Source organism: Megalopta genalis, chromosome 2 (genome assembly GCF_051020955.1).
Source record: "Megalopta genalis isolate 19385.01 chromosome 2, iyMegGena1_principal, whole genome shotgun sequence".
NCBI lineage: Eukaryota > Metazoa > Arthropoda > Insecta > Hymenoptera > Halictidae > Megalopta > Megalopta genalis.
Window position 1 is genome coordinate 10,201,688 of NC_135014.1, and position 14,954 is coordinate 10,216,641.

The 14,954-nt window shown below is 40.3% G+C and overlaps 3 protein-coding genes across 23 annotated transcripts in view; 2 read left to right on the forward strand and 1 right to left on the reverse strand.

Annotated features, from left to right (window-relative positions):
• Positions 1 to 104: 104 nt before the first annotated feature.
• Positions 105 to 8,564, forward strand: orb (polyadenylation element binding protein orb). 7 transcript variants are annotated; one of them, XM_033481180.2, is made up of 12 exons: positions 105 to 474; positions 2,883 to 3,222; positions 3,494 to 3,657; positions 5,209 to 5,474; positions 5,548 to 5,674; positions 5,766 to 5,955; positions 6,036 to 6,280; positions 6,360 to 6,452; positions 6,526 to 6,691; positions 6,756 to 6,883; positions 6,949 to 7,029; positions 7,129 to 8,564. In XM_033481180.2, the coding sequence occupies exons 1-12, from the start codon at positions 454 to 456 to the stop codon at positions 7,300 to 7,302; spliced, it is 1,995 nt and encodes a 664-aa protein (XP_033337071.2). In that variant the 5' UTR covers positions 105 to 453; the 3' UTR covers positions 7,303 to 8,564. The 7 variants fall into 7 exon arrangements, with proteins under 7 accessions (XP_033337071.2, XP_033337072.2, XP_033337067.2 ...); XM_033481181.2 differs by having other exon boundaries at positions 2,886 to 3,222; XM_033481176.2 differs by lacking the exon at positions 105 to 474 and adding an exon at positions 2,148 to 2,299.
• A 1,513-nt stretch (positions 8,565 to 10,077) lies between these two features.
• On the reverse strand, positions 10,078 to 11,498 carry Pex11c (peroxisomal biogenesis factor 11c). 2 transcript variants are annotated; one of them, XM_033481189.2, is made up of 4 exons: positions 11,163 to 11,498; positions 10,811 to 11,047; positions 10,532 to 10,710; positions 10,078 to 10,466 (listed from the first exon to the last, which is right to left on the reverse strand). In XM_033481189.2, the coding sequence occupies exons 1-4, from the start codon at positions 11,163 to 11,165 to the stop codon at positions 10,214 to 10,216; spliced, it is 672 nt and encodes a 223-aa protein (XP_033337080.1). In that variant the 5' UTR covers positions 11,166 to 11,498; the 3' UTR covers positions 10,078 to 10,213. The 2 variants fall into 2 exon arrangements, with proteins under 2 accessions (XP_033337080.1, XP_033337081.1); XM_033481190.2 differs by having other exon boundaries at positions 10,811 to 11,063.
• Positions 11,499 to 11,935: 437 nt separating this feature from the next.
• Positions 11,936 to 14,954, forward strand: part of scrib (scribble planar cell polarity protein) — a 42,336-nt gene continuing 39,317 nt past the window's right edge. For 8 of the 14 annotated variants that reach the window (XR_013032587.1, XR_013032589.1, XR_013032591.1 and 5 more), the window contains exons 1-2: positions 11,937 to 12,574; positions 13,507 to 13,624. Coding sequence is in view for 9 of the 14 variants with exons in the window: in XM_076518308.1 (XP_076374423.1) it covers positions 12,413 to 12,574; positions 13,507 to 13,624 (280 nt within the window). In the remaining 5 variants the exon portion in view is untranslated. Of the gene's footprint in view, positions 12,575 to 13,506; positions 13,625 to 14,954 lie in introns of all 14 variants that reach the window. The other 6 variants (XR_013032588.1, XM_033481174.2, XM_076518311.1 and 3 more) reach the window with 2 other exon arrangements.

Genomic DNA, 14,954 nt, shown 5'->3' on the forward strand with positions numbered 1-14,954 from the left:
CAAGGGTGCGTCGCGATCCGCGCCGGCGTTTATCGAAGATAGGATTCGTTGTCGAAAATGGGAGGACAATTCAATTCAGTCCGCTGTGTGGAGCAACGTGGAGAAGAATGGGCGTTTCGTCTCCATCGTTGCTGCATCAACGTTAAAATCGAGGAGACCAAGAGGAAAAAAGTTTTCATTTCCGATAGAACTAATTCAATCGATTATAAATGGGCGATTCTGGGAGTTGAACCGATACAAAAGGCATCCCCCGGCGAATGAACGAGAACCCGGCGGGATCATCATCGAGTAGACAGAAAGGAACGTTTAATGTAACAAGATAATTCGCTGGTCGTTTGAAATTCGCGTAACCCTTCCGAGAATCATTCGAATCTGTGCATACATCGAAAACGTGTCCAAGGAACGTCGACTCGAACAATTGAAGGACTCAGTGTAGTTCAACGGAGGATCAGCATGCCCATGTTAATGCAATCAGTAAGTTGTTCATTTTTTTTTTTTTTAAGTTACTCGACCCTCCAGCAACCTGTCTGCCGTGTGCTTCGAGCGAGTGTCAATTTTCTCGTGGCCGCTGTTTTTCGAGTCCTAGTGCGGTCGATCGTTAACCTACTTTGCAATTTCGTTTGCCATGATGCTGTTTCGAACCGGGGAAACAACGGTGTAAAGTATATGTCGGATACGATGGAATGTCGTGTGTCCTCACGTGTAAATAAACACGGGAATCGTACGTTTGAACCGCAACGCGTCCACGTGCAAAACACGTTGCGTTTCGTACACCGATAGACCTGCCCTTTATCTATATATCATATATCTGTACATATGTATATACGTATATGATTATATATGTGCGCTGCGCCCTCTGAAATCGCCCTTACCCCTTTATCATCTATCTCGTATCGGGCTAGGAGGGATAAAGCAAAGATTTGTTGCATTTGAATTTTTTTCGTTTTCGATTCTACTACTACTAATGTAATCCGCGTTACGATGTAACGCAACAACGCGAGTCTACAGGGCAATACGATACTCTGTAACGTGCTGACTTCTGTTTTCGATCAACGATACAATTTTAAATACATCGATTTACGTACCTGAGGCTATACTGTTTTCGTACAAAGTAAATTCTTACAATGTGGCCGAAATCATTTTTGTGAATGGTGTGGAGAAACTTTTTTCTCCGGTTGTACGATATTGTAACTAAAAAAACACTGTAGCATTCGTACCAGGAATATAAAAATGGTAACAGTACCTTATATTATATATTGAATTCCAAATATTCTGTTATTAGCACAGTATATAGTATTCTTCCATAGAAAAAGGATTTATTCGTGTAATCATGTCGGTTAACATTAATAGCAATATGTACCTATGTCTTGAATTTGAATTTTCTCGAAATCTTTATTGACGTGTACACACTACGTATGTATACATATATACATATACATATATGTATACGTCGTCTTGAGTTATATGTCGAGGACTTTAGTAAGGACAATCGATATCGGTGTAACCCACGCATAATTCGATGACTCAAAGGGTTACATCGGGAAACAAACGCGTGTCATCCCTAATATTCGTAAAATTTAGGTTCAGATGTAATCGATATCGGCGTACAAATATTCTATTCCCTTTCTAACAATTTTTATGAAAATGTATTTACTAGCATAAATCAATCGGAACGCGAATGATGATTACATTGTAATATACGTTGTCGACAGAGGGAGCGAGAAAGACAGATCTGTATTAGCATGAGACGCAACGTTCACCTATAGAACGTTACAATGTGTTGCCAGAGCCGGGCGAAATTTCGAGACGAAGTATTTCAAATATTATTAAAGCATCTCGGTCGCTGTCGCTATACGATCGAGATATCGTTTTAATTTGAATAATCGAAAGTACAAAATGAAATCTTTTAATTCGGTATTTCGAATTACAAATTTAATTTTCACAGTTGCACGGTAAATTTCAAATATTGTAAAACAGGTTATTTACTATTTACTACCGGGAATTGAATTTCACCCCGAAACCGTGTGTTGCGTGCGTCCGGGAGACGTCCTTAGCGATGATCGCGTTCGAATTCGATGGCGTTGAATTCCACGAAGTTTCGAATTCCTGTTGGGTCCCCTGAATGCCTTGATATCTTACTTCGACCCTGCAAAATTTTTTTTCCGAATTCCACGAACGCGAGCTGGGAGTGGCGTCCTTCAGTCTCCTGTTTTCGTTGTTCTGTACCGAAAGCTCTTGACGAGAGCTCAGTCTGTTGGTTCTACTCGCAGCGATGTGCTCAACGAGGAACATACCAGCGGTAGGTGATTAGCATCGAATTATCATTAATTGTCAATCTTTCGGTTTGATCAATTCTTTCATTGGTGCATTGGCGCCGCGCGTGTTGTCGCCTGGCTTTTCAAATTTTCTTTCGTGTTTACCGGAAACCACGCTCCCAAGTTCCGTTGCCGTGACGAACAGGAACGAAGGGTTTGAACAGTGGTTGGTCGTTTCCGTGCAGTACATGAGATTCAAATAACATCGACGACTTTAATGAAACAGAGTTTTGTATATTATCGTCGCGTATCGAATCACAAGCATGTTATTCTTATTCTGATGCAATCGAACTCGTTCGATGTTAATATTAGGAATGTCTATGGAAATTTCAGTTCGCGAGTTCCGTGTTCATGAAGAAATTTAACACGCTATCGGCTATTTTATGCGTAGTATTCAAGTAAACAATCGTTTTGCCCGGTTTCACGATAAACGCGACATAGATATGAATCTCGTAAGTAATGTTACGATACAAATGCATTTCGTAGAGGATCCAACAGTTGAATCGATGGAGAAAAATCATTCTTATCGGTTAACGACGATTTCTTATCGATTGCTTCGTTTATTAGCAGGCGCAGATTGGCGGTGCGAAAGTAGCGGATTTATCCGGCCGAAATGAACAGTCGTCTCACGGGCAGAAGCTGCAAACGTCCCACGATCAGGACCATGTGCATCAACCATGGGACAGGGACCAGTTGCAGCATCCATGGGACAGGGACCAGTTACAGCACCAGCTACACGACAGGGAGCAATTGAATCGTGACAAGATGCAACAGCAATGGGATCGCGACCGTGAACGGGAGAAGCTGAATAAGTTTCAATCGATCAGCAACTTGTTACTGGACCTGCCATCCCCAGCCAGCTTTCAAGGATACTCCCAGGACACGAATAAGAGCAACAACGTTAATGGTAAAAATTTCTCTTTCCTCCTCTACACGTTTCGTGCAGTCGCGCGTTAGTCGGTCGATTTCAAAGTCAATCGGCGTTTCCATAACTGTCCTATTTCGGCGGACACCCGGTGGATGATTTGAAATGCGTTCTGAACTCTCTCCTGCTTCAATTCGAAACTGATGAACGAACCCGATCGTCATTTATTAGCGGATAATCCTCGCTCGTTTCGTTTTTTCTGTGACTTTTGTAAACGCTGATATTATCTTCCGCCTTTTCGCATCCTCGCCAGCAGACATGTCGATCACGGATCTGTTTGGACTTGGAATGCCTTGGGGATTGTCCCAAGGACTCGGGATACCTTCGTTCATGAACAACCAATCGACGTCCGGGTCACCTGGTTTTCGGAATCATCAGCACCAGAATCGCAGTCCAGGATCTTCTCAACACTACCAGGTAATGGCACTTTTAATTCGTATATGTATTTATACCAGATCACAGGCCTTCTCTCAAATTCCTGTAATTTTCTCATTTAGGTCAATCAGGTTTGTTATTCCCGGCCACACTTCTCAGGAATCTGTTTCCCTGGCTCTTCTTTGGAATGTTCTCTCCTCTTTTTCTTTTTCTCTCATTTTCTTCATCCCTGTGGACCTTCGATACCAACCCTTGTGCAGACAACCAAAAACATGGCTAATATACTTAATTGTACACAATTAATTGTTATCGCGAACATATAATGTTAATGTTGTTGTAATGTTAGCGGCGGTCACGTGTTAGGGAAAATCGCGACCGTCGAAGCAGAGGCAGTATTATGAAACATCTGCCTGCTGCCAATGCAATAACCAGAACAATGATTATCCTCATTGGAGCGACTCCAACTGCTCCTCGAGGTTCCTTTAGTCAGCCAGTCGCGGCTAATTTTTTTGTCACAATAGACCGCCCGGCTACCGGGTGTATCGATTTTCAATATATTTGTTGCGGCGAGGGCCTAACATCAATTTATGATAGCACATGTAACGATAACGGATCGCGATACGTGCACTCTGTCCTCGATAAGCTCTTGGGGCTGTTCTCTGACTCTCTATCTCTCTCTCTTTCTCTCCTATTCATGTAACCACGACAGACGTCTTTACAAATTTTCTCCGGGATAAGCGTTTCCGGCAACCGGAAAATTGTCGTTAAAACTGAAATTAAATAGTTTGTATGTCGCCGGTCCTGATTGTTCAATTTTCTGTAAACGGTCAGACAAAGTTCTGTGTTGAGGATTTGTTTAAAAGCTTATATAATAGTTGAAACGTTCATTGTAAGTGGATTACTGGAAGCGAACGATGCCGTTTGAAAGTAGGATTTTTTTCAGTAGAATAATCTGCGCTGATTCCGCGGTAGTAGTAGGAGAACAGCATGCGAAAGCCGCGGCTTATCGACCAGACGGTTTAATGGACATTTTATCAGGCTCTTCTCGACGCCTTTAACGTTATTACCCTCACCATTTGCTGGATGCGTCTGTACATAAAGGGCCGACGGGACGTCGAAACCCGCGTGTTAGAAGCGACGTATAATACGTTCGGCAAAATAAATTACGCATAGCGGGCCGCGTTACTGCGACCCGGATTCCAGGATGGCCAAAGAATTTACAAGCCCGAGCCAAACGGCTCTATCACGGCCCCCTCACTTTTCTCGCCGCCTCATACCCTTTTTTTCGGCTCGCTCGACGGCCTACGACCTCTCCCTGTGAACTTGTAATCGTGCCCTGTGTTTCTATACCCCCTTATTTTGCAACATTGCCTTGGACACGGTCCAACTACAGTGTTGCGAGTTTCGTGGAAAGAAACACCCTAAAAGGATCCTGTCCTTTCGTCGAATAAATTGGACCTGTCCTTCGGGAAACTTACTTTCGGATGAAGATAGATCGAATCGAAACCCTTTTCTCTTCTGTCCGGTGTTTGTACGATTGCACGAAGACTCTAGATAAATTGCGGCTAATAATTTTGATTTCTGTTAACACAGTGCGAGGACACAAACAGTCTCTATTCAAACTCATCGATGTTGGACGTCCCAAGTTCGCCGAGCTCTATCGCCACACCCAGCAGCCCCAGTACCACAAGTAGTCTGTACTCAAATCCCTATTCATTCACTTCTACGAATAACAATAACAATAATCAGACGGCAACATCACCGACAAGTCGAGGATCTATGCAGCACATAGGTTCTCCTACATCCCCCATTCAATCTCCTTACTTTGGAAGGCCCATTCGTGGGTCTACTCCCTACAGGTATTCTCAGCTGATATTTAAGTGATTGTGATTATAATAGAATAAGTATTAATTATTTTTCTTTTATTTCTAGCGACTGCGGCAGTCCTACATTCGATTATGGTCATGGGTTAAAGTGCAACGGTTCCAGATCAAATTCACCTGCGGATTCGGAAACCAGTGGCGTAAGCAGCATGGATGGTTCTCTGTCTGACATCATGGTAGTCCTTTGTCAAAGATGACCTCCATTTTTATGTTTTAAATCGTACAGTTTTGTCGATGTTGATTTGATTGGACAAAATCTTTTAACAGAATTGTCAGTCGGTGAACTCACCGGGATACTACTCTCAGTCGCTGGTCTCGCGAATGTCACCGGAGGATGTACTAGAGAAGAACAGAGCGATTGCGTTACAGCGAATGAGAAAGTACTTTGTAAATCGTTACGATTTAGATCCGCGCTACGCTGCGGATCGCGTGGTACGATCTCATCAAAACGCTGCTGGTATATATATAGAGAGAGAATAAATAACTGATTAAATAAGATATTAATTAGTTGAATAAGTTTATCTTGTTGTAACATAGATGTTGTTTCAGCATTGTGTAATCCAACATGCACCTGGAGAGGTGTGTTGCCACCACGCACTCAGTATCACTCGGGTTACTCGTCGAAAGTATTTCTTGGGGGTGTACCATGGGACATCACGGAATCTCTCTTAATCGCCACTTTCAAGCAGTTCGGCCAGGTACGCGTAGATTGGCCAGGAAAAGATCAATCCGCACCGCAACCCAAAGGACACGTATATATCATTTTTGAGTCTGAAAAACAGGTAATTCAAAAACGTTCCTTAAGCCTTAAAAATCAAATATACGCATCTTTGAATTTTAATGAGAAATTTCTCCTCATAGGTGAGAAACCTGTTGCAATGTTGTACACATGATTTTACCAATGGAGGTAGTTGGTATTACAAGGTATCATCAAAACGAATGAAAGCAAAAGAGGTGTGTATCTGTTAGTGCTATTCGTTACTTCCGTTATGATTCTTGTAATCCTTCTACAATCATTGTAACATAGGTACAAGTAATACCTTGGGCCTTCGAATACAGTAATTATGTGAGATCCAGATCGCATAAGCTTGACCCTGATAGAACAGTATATGTTGGCGCACTTCATGGCATGCTAACTGCTAGTGACTTAGCAAAGATTATGGATGATTTGTTCCATGGAGTTATTTATGCAGGTAAAGATTCTATGTCATCATTCATTTTCACAATTTACTTATTAAATCTGTATTTTTATTTTAGGTATTGATACTGACAAACATAAATATCCAATAGGATCCGGTCGCGTTACATTTAAGACAAAGCATTCGTACATGAAAGCAGTCGCAACGGCCTTTGTTGAGATAAAAACCCCGAAATTCACGAAGAAGGTTCGTATGATTCTGCAAAATAAGAAAATATGTTAAGATCTTTTAACGATAACTATCTTCACCAGGTACAAGTTGATCCGTATCTTGAAGATTCCATGTGCTCTGAATGTTCAGTGCAGCAGGGGCCTTATTTCTGTCGTGATGCGGTAAGAGAATCTATTATTACTATTTCCTAACTTAATATTAATAATTTGTATACATTATGGTACTATTATGATTGCTTGAACAATATTGATTGATTCAAGATGTGCTTGCGGCACTTTTGCCGTATCTGCTGGCAATGGCAGCACTGGATGGAAACAATGTGGCATCACGAGCCGTTGATGCGTGACTCAAAGACTCATCATGTGGTCGGATTGTCGCCATCCTTTAACTTCCCAGAGTACCACCGTGCACTGATGAACAACGCCGCGATTTAAGTACAGTTTACCAAAGTTTCCCTTTCGCGATATCATACTCAAATTCTTTTTCTTTTTTGACTATTTGTTTTCGCACGGACGTCGCGCTAGCTGACTTACTGACAGGGTGCAAACTTAGTTTTAATCGCTGGGCTGCAGGCGGTTGGTTTGACGATATACCAAGCAGAGAAATACCGGCTATACCAGCTGATCGGCAAAAAGATTCAAACGAATTGTTTATTATTGTTGTTATCGTACACGTCCGCGGTACAAAGACTAATTGAGATGATTCAGAGAAAGAGAGAGTAATGAAAAAGAGAAAATCGCGCTTCATGAAGAGTTCCTATATTTACAAAACACGGTTATCACCTACGTTCAACGAAAACGATACTTTTATTTCGTGCATTTACTTAGGGACTGGTTGTCGTGTTAATCGTTTTATTGCGAATAATGGAAATTGTGCCATTGAACAACAACGAACGTCGACACGATGTGCAACATACGTGCAGCAGTCAGACGCGTAACTGAGTGTGCATTTAGTATTGAATTCATGTGGGCTCAATTGTGGCTTTTATAGTGACAATAATTTTTATGCGATACCAACTGGAAAGCCACTCGACTGCTACAAAGAAAGATAAGATCGAGATAGAAAAATAATACAAGTGCTATGTTCGGTGGTGTTTAGAAATACATTCGTAAAATACAACGCGCCGCTATAATGATACATCGGCGAAAATATTACGCTTAACCGTAAATTATGCGGGGATATTAGATTATTGTAGTTTTTGAAACAACCAGGGGGATTTAAATCGAACGATTTATTATTATTTTCCGCGGTGAACGCGTTTTCATTTCATAGAACATGTGTGTGATGACTTTTCATCGAGTTCTAACAAACCTATTTCCCCTCGTAAGACGTTATTCTATTCCGGCGTTCGTCGGCGATACTGCCCGTCGTTGTAGTTTTACGTTAGATCGTACAATGTAAGAGTATTGCCAAAAAGAAGTGGCCACTGTATTCATAATTTATATTCTTCGTCGAAGAAAACGGTAAGCGTCGCAAACTTTCGTTTACAGGGACTGTTTAACTGTTGACGAAATGGAGTAGTACACGGTCTACGATTCTGGAGCGGATTGTAGTGAATTGATTCTGTTTTTATTTTTTGTTACGATATTAAGTTATGTATTTTCTTTCAGCAAGATTTTCGTGGTCTTCTCATCGCGTTTCTGATGTTTTGATATCATTTTGTTGAGTCAATTAAAAGTCACATTTTTTGCAGATAGACTTATGTTGTCGTTTTTCCCTTTTTTCTTCTCTGTTTCATGATTCTGTTCCTTTTAACGTTCGAAAGAATGTTTGGTTTTCCAGACGAACATTTCAACCCATCCCCATTTTTCAATCCTTCGAACCTTACTCAAATGTGTGCTTGTGCTAGGTACTAACCATTGAATGTAATTATGCCCAGAAAAATCGATAGGTGCATGGTAATCACGAATTCTGCTGATTTTGTAATCAATCATGTCGCTGATTCGTGTTCCAATTAGTTTCATTGTCTGTAGGTCGATCAAAATTTTAGTACTTCGTTTTTCAAAGTAATAATTCATTACATGTATTAGAATAGGGCCTCCCTATTTTACTATAATCAAATAGCTATAGACTATAAGTTATTACTGGTAAATGTTCCAAAGAAGAAATTGTTATATAGAATTAAGGTTTATGATTGAGGATGCATATAATCAATTGCAGACATTAATCTGCTATTACACTGGTCTCATCAAATTATAAACGGCCGAGGTGAACTTATCATGTTTCCGAGACATTAAAATTTAGCTTGATTCGACAAAGTGGAACAAACAAATAATATATCGCGTTACATCAAATGCAATGAACAAGTAATACGGTTATTATATGTATAAGAAAAAAATACTAACATGAAGTGCTTTAATACCAACATACAAAATACCAACACACATATATACATATATATTCTATGAAGGCTTGAAATATATCCATAATGTTTTTAGTCAACGAAAGGAAAAAGAAATCGGTTTGCTATATGCCTGAGAGTAATTCTAAATAGGAAAACGACAACTCTCTTAGACTAAAAAAAAATTGAATGAATCAACGGCGGATAATGAATCGACGGAAATTTTAAAAAATGCTCTTTTATCGGAACTATCTTGTTTACAAACTTTTAATGAGTCGTGCCTTTTAATGTAATCTCCATAGATTTTATTCGAATGTGGTAAACACAAATTATTTTTAAAATCATTGATAAACCATGCGATACAGGGTGATCTACTATTAAAGTGAAACAAGACTGCTATTGGGTACGCATAACGTCAAGCTTTCTTAAAACTTTTAAGAGATTTAACCGATCGCGAGGCAATGATCACATCGCCGCCATAGGTAGCAAAGATATTTTTTTTATGTTAATACGGAAGTGCCTCCTATTCTTTCACTTTTTATTGAATAATAAAACCTAAGTCTATCATTTACAAATAATAACACTCGAAGAAGGAAGACGTAGTATATATGTAATAATTCGAATATTAGTATATGTATATCCGATTTCACGCATCAGCGTGAAGTCGAGTAGGCTTGACTCTCGTATCAATAATTTGTATTGCTTTAGCTTTCCTCCTATTACATATATCCTTGTTGAAGCATACTTTGTAACACAAAACTAGTATATGAAAAATAATAAATTGTTCTTTATTATGTTAACAAAACTGTATTGCTTTGGAATATGTAAAATTATACTTTACAGTGTATGAAATAACTACCACGAGGACTGATTTCTTCCAATTTTTATGCTATATTTCTCTTTTCACAATTATTGTACAACATCTGTGCAAAAGTGGAAGACCGTATTTACATTAATATAAGAACTGCTTCTAATTTGCAGCAATCTTATAAAAAATATTTATATTACGAATATGTTCCTCTTTCGGCTAGTCTGCTTAGAGCTTGATAAAGGCTAATTAAAGAGGATAAAGTTCCAAGAGCTCCAACTTGCCAAGTTTTTAATTGTCCTCCCCAAAGTAAACTGGGCGGTAGATAACTTACTGCGTAACTGATATCTAGTATTATTCGAAAGCTGGTTAATAATTCATTATTTCTTTGTTTGGCAACAGCAAACTGTATTTTACGATTGTTCAGCTTTTTTAATTTTCTTATGGATCTGTTGAAAAATTAGCACATTTTAGAAAATATTAAATCATTGATTTTATAATTTTTTGAACTTACTTAATCAATGACAAGTGTAGAGAAATGATCCAAAACCATGTGGATGCAATATCCCATTTTTCAATATTGATATTAATTAGTTTGTGTTCTGCTGCCCAACAAACATGTTCCACTGGACAAAATATAATATCGACTCCAATTTGCAACAACTCTGCCAATCTCAATAACCAATCTGGCTCCTGTTACATATGAAATTTACATGCCTCTAGAAAGACAGTACCAATCTATACATACTGTTAATGATAGCGAAACAAAACATTCTCATAAATATTAGCATACCTTCTTTCCCCAGCCATATGACATAGCATAGTGAATCACTGGTATATCATCGAGTAACCTTAACGTTACTCTGCAAGCACTCAATTGACTGCTAAGTATTTTAAACTTCTTCTCAGTTTCCTTCGACGTTGTACTCAATGTGGCTAACTTGGCCATATAAGATAATGTCTTCAACAATTTGTCTCTGCCAGAGTAAGTCTCCAAATATCTTGATAGCAATTCCATATCCATTTTAAACTGCAAGATTATTAATCTGTAAATGACAGCAAACAAAATTTATATTTACATTAACCAAAAATATTGTATGACAATTTGCTGATTAAAGAATTCTTAAAAAAAAATCACTACTTACCATAAATAACGGTACTCAAATCATCAACGTAATCGTGTGGATATATGCACATATATTTAGTTTCCTCTGCAGATGTCATCTAAACATGACATCTCATCATGATTCCATGCGTTATATGTTAAACGGCAAAACTGGGTTAGGAAATGATTTTTTTTCAAAGACATATTCGATATAAATAGTGATAGAAATCTCAATTTTCACAGAAACACTTTTATTGCATGACGATTAAGTTGAAATTTAATGTCGAGAATTCTATAAAACTTCATTTTCATATTTCCAAATGTGTCGTGCTGCAAATTCGAACAAAATATATCTATGCCATCTAACAACAAAATAGTGTACCGAGTAGCTATACCAGTTTAGACGTTTCGTCGTAGATGGCACTGTTGAGAAGTTGAATCTAATTGGCTGTGGTTTATGTAGTACATATGTAATTGGTTAGTTCTCATTGCGATTTGTGTTGACATACTTGTGGCACTACGGTATTTTTCTATACTAGACATTCGGGTTATGCATTAGTATATTTATATATTAATCATTCGTCATAGCTCGCGCAGGAACAAAATCTATCGTCCAGTAATATCGCATCTATAACCATAAGACGTAATTACTTATTATTTCTTTCAGGTTTGTTATTTGCTGGAATCGCAAAAACTTTATGACGCTCTGGTATTCGACAATGTAAACGTAAACAAATGTCGGGTCCTTGCAATTTGAATGGCGGTTCCCCCTCTTCCACAGAGCCAGCGGTTCCCTTTCTATAGAGTTCCTTTAGTTCTGCGGCTAACACGCACGGAAGTAGTGGGGAATTGGCTGCTCGAAGCGTCGTATTCGTTCACTGTTGTGCGTCGCTTTCGAGCAAGGTGATCAGTGGTTCGTGGACGTGATGACGTCAGACTTAGAGGCACAAGCCGTGAGCGCGTTTAAAGCAGTCGAGTAGGGCGTGAAAGTCCTCCGTGCCGTATATACGGGATAATTATGTTCGGTGCTGTTCCAACGTGATTGATAGTGAAAAGGGATACTTTGGCGGCTGAAATGACGGAGTTGCGGAGGAAAGGAGAGGGGAGCATTTCGTCCGGGACCCGCTAGAGGACTCGACAGTAAGGCTATTCTAGCGGGCCCTTGCCTTAGACGTTGGAATATCGGAAGGACGGACGAAGTCTGTATATATACAAATTGAAGCGGATCGGTTACTTGCGGGAAAGGAGGATCCATGTGCTGGCGGGTCTGGAGGTAGCCGCCACAATACCATGTTCCGCTGCATTCCGATGTTTAAAGGGTGTAACAGGCAGGTGGAATACATTGACAAGCGTCACTGTTCACTGACGAGCATCCCCGATGATATTTTACGATACTCGAGAACCTTGGAGGAGCTTCTGTTGGACGCGAATCACATCTGTGATCTGCCCGAGGTAAGCAAATACCGCTACATGCCAACTTTCCGTCTTACGACCGTGTATCTCTCACTTCTTTCTTTTTACCTTCTCTCCTCTTTCCCCTCCCGTCCTATTATACCCTCTCTTTCTTTCTCTACTTCGTTCTTTCTCGTTCTCTCCTGCTCTTTCTATTGTGTCCATGACGTATCATTCCATCGGGTATAATGCGACGTCGAGGTACGCGCACGGCATACTCGATAGGGTTGCGAACCTTGTTAATCGTCTTCTCTTATTAGCCCTCTAAAGCCAGGCGGTTTTCGACAACTGTATACAGACGATAACCGCCTATATCCTATCGCTATGCACGTCGATTCCTCTTGTCTCGATATATCCTAAAACGAATCTCTCCGAGATGCGTCGATCTCATTTTAGATCTCCTGCAAACAACTGCTAACTTAACCATCAAATTATTTATTTCAATCTATTTTGCCCGTTTCTTCTCTCTTACTGCTAAGAAACCACTTCGAACAAAACTGTCATATCGAACCCATTAACGCCCAGTGTTCTGTTTTGATAATCGCGTAAGCTTCTGCATTGATAGCGTCCCCTAACCTACAAACGCGGGCGTAGAATTTCAAAAATTCTACACACGAGATACGCAGAATACATCGTATACGTATATACGCAATATGAGAAATTCCGAATAAACTCTAGGTCATTTTTTTTTGTTTGAGATCGGTTTGTATCGCTGTGGACGACATTTGCGTTCTAATTTTTTTTTTGCTGCATTCGTGAAGAATAATCGGGACGAGAAAAACAAGCCGAGGATCCCAGTGTAACAGGACACTGGTGGTTAATAGGTTAAGTCGGTGCACCGGAAGCCAAGAAATCGAACGGTGTCTCTCGCTAGAAGCCGGGTCTGAAACGGGCGAACAGCTTATTCAGAATTTTCCATTTTTTTTTCCCAGAACTTCTTTCGGCTGCAGAGGCTGCGGAAGCTCGGCTTGAGCGACAACGAGATCAGAGTGTTGCCGCCGCATATCCAGAACTTCGAGAGCCTCGTGGAGCTGGACGTCTCCAGAAACAGTGAGTACATAGTGCGCCGTTCTTTCATTATTCCGTTTGACCGGTCTCGAGCGCGCGGTTTTCGTGGTCACCGACCGCGACAGAGCCCCAGACGCCGCAACGTTCCCATCGTTTCGACGTAGACAGGAGAGAACGTTACGCTTCGATCTTTCCTCCTTCAACTTCCGGCCGTCGGTCTGTCTTTTTCGGGCGCGGACCTCATACTCGATCACCCCTTGAACTCCATGAAACTCTTTTCTGGACGTCGAGCGACGGCACACGGTTTCGTCCAACGAAACACCTATTTTCATGGACATCGACGAAATTTTCTACCAGGGTTTCATTAAATCTTTAATTAGTGATCGATAGCGTAAGAGAACACAAAGAAATGAATATCAAAGGTTTTTTATTTTATACAATTGTTAATTTATGATTAAATCGGACGGTCTTTTTGTAGAAAATCATTCGCAACCTGTAAACTAATAGGATTTAGCCAATAATTATTTAAAGTGGAGCAACTGGAATTTAATTGTAATCGTAAAACATGTCACTTTGTGTTTTCTTATCCTACGATCATCTATTAAAGATTCGATGAAGCTATATAACATAGAATTTTATCAATCAACGAGTCGACGATGAATCGGTACGTGAAGCAAATCTTCTATTCGTAACCGAAGTCTCGGGAATTTCTAGAAACGAGAGGAAAAAGGCGCGTGCAACCGCGAGATGTCCTCTCGTTGTCAGTCAGCGGCTGCTGCACGGCCTCGAACGACAGAAGCACGTGCACGCGTTTCGCAGGCGAAGTCAATGAGAAAGCTCGAGCGTAATAACGCGCGTACAAAAGGCGTTCGGGATAAAGAACACAGGCCGTTGTTAAGCGAGGCAGACCATTAACGGGAGAACCTTAGGCTGGTCGTTCGACTCCGATAGAGACCGAGGACAGTCGGACCTAGCGTCAAGTATTAATAAAAAGACGCGCGTCTTCTTGTGGCCGCGTTACCGTTAACGCTACACCTTCTTTTTTAACGTACGGCTGGCTGTGCACCGAGCAGCATATCAACCGCGATGATCTAACAGGTAGACTGTATTTATCGTGCCCGCGTGGTTTCGAGTGTCAACCCCTCTTTAGCGTTTGTGCAATCATCGATTATAGGCGCGATTTCGAAATTCGTTTGGAAAATCGATATTTCGAACGTCGGACAGTCCAAACGAATCCCGATATCTTCTATTACAATCTCATCGACATATTAATCGATACGCCGTTGGCATAATTAAACGATACGCTGTGGGTGTATTAAACGATATATCGTTGATACATTATATATTATATGATGAATTAAATTATTATATT

Excerpts from the sequence above, each read along its gene's own strand:
- orb (XM_033481176.2), top strand. The coding sequence starts at position 2,273 with ATGTGCTCAACGAGGAACATACCAGCG. Across the intron at positions 2,300-2,882 it reads CAACGAGGAACATACCAGCG|CAGGCGCAGATTGGCGGTGC; the intron begins GTAGGTGATTAG and ends TTCGTTTATTAG. Across the intron at positions 5,675-5,765 it reads GTTCTCTGTCTGACATCATG|AATTGTCAGTCGGTGAACTC; the intron begins GTAGTCCTTTGT and ends ATCTTTTAACAG.
- Pex11c (XM_033481189.2), bottom strand. Across the intron at positions 10,711-10,810 it reads CATATGGCTGGGGAAAGAAG|GAGCCAGATTGGTTATTGAG; the intron begins GTATGCTAATAT and ends CATATGTAACAG. Across the intron at positions 10,467-10,531 it reads CTACACTTGTCATTGATTAA|ATCCATAAGAAAATTAAAAA; the intron begins GTAAGTTCAAAA and ends ATTTTTCAACAG.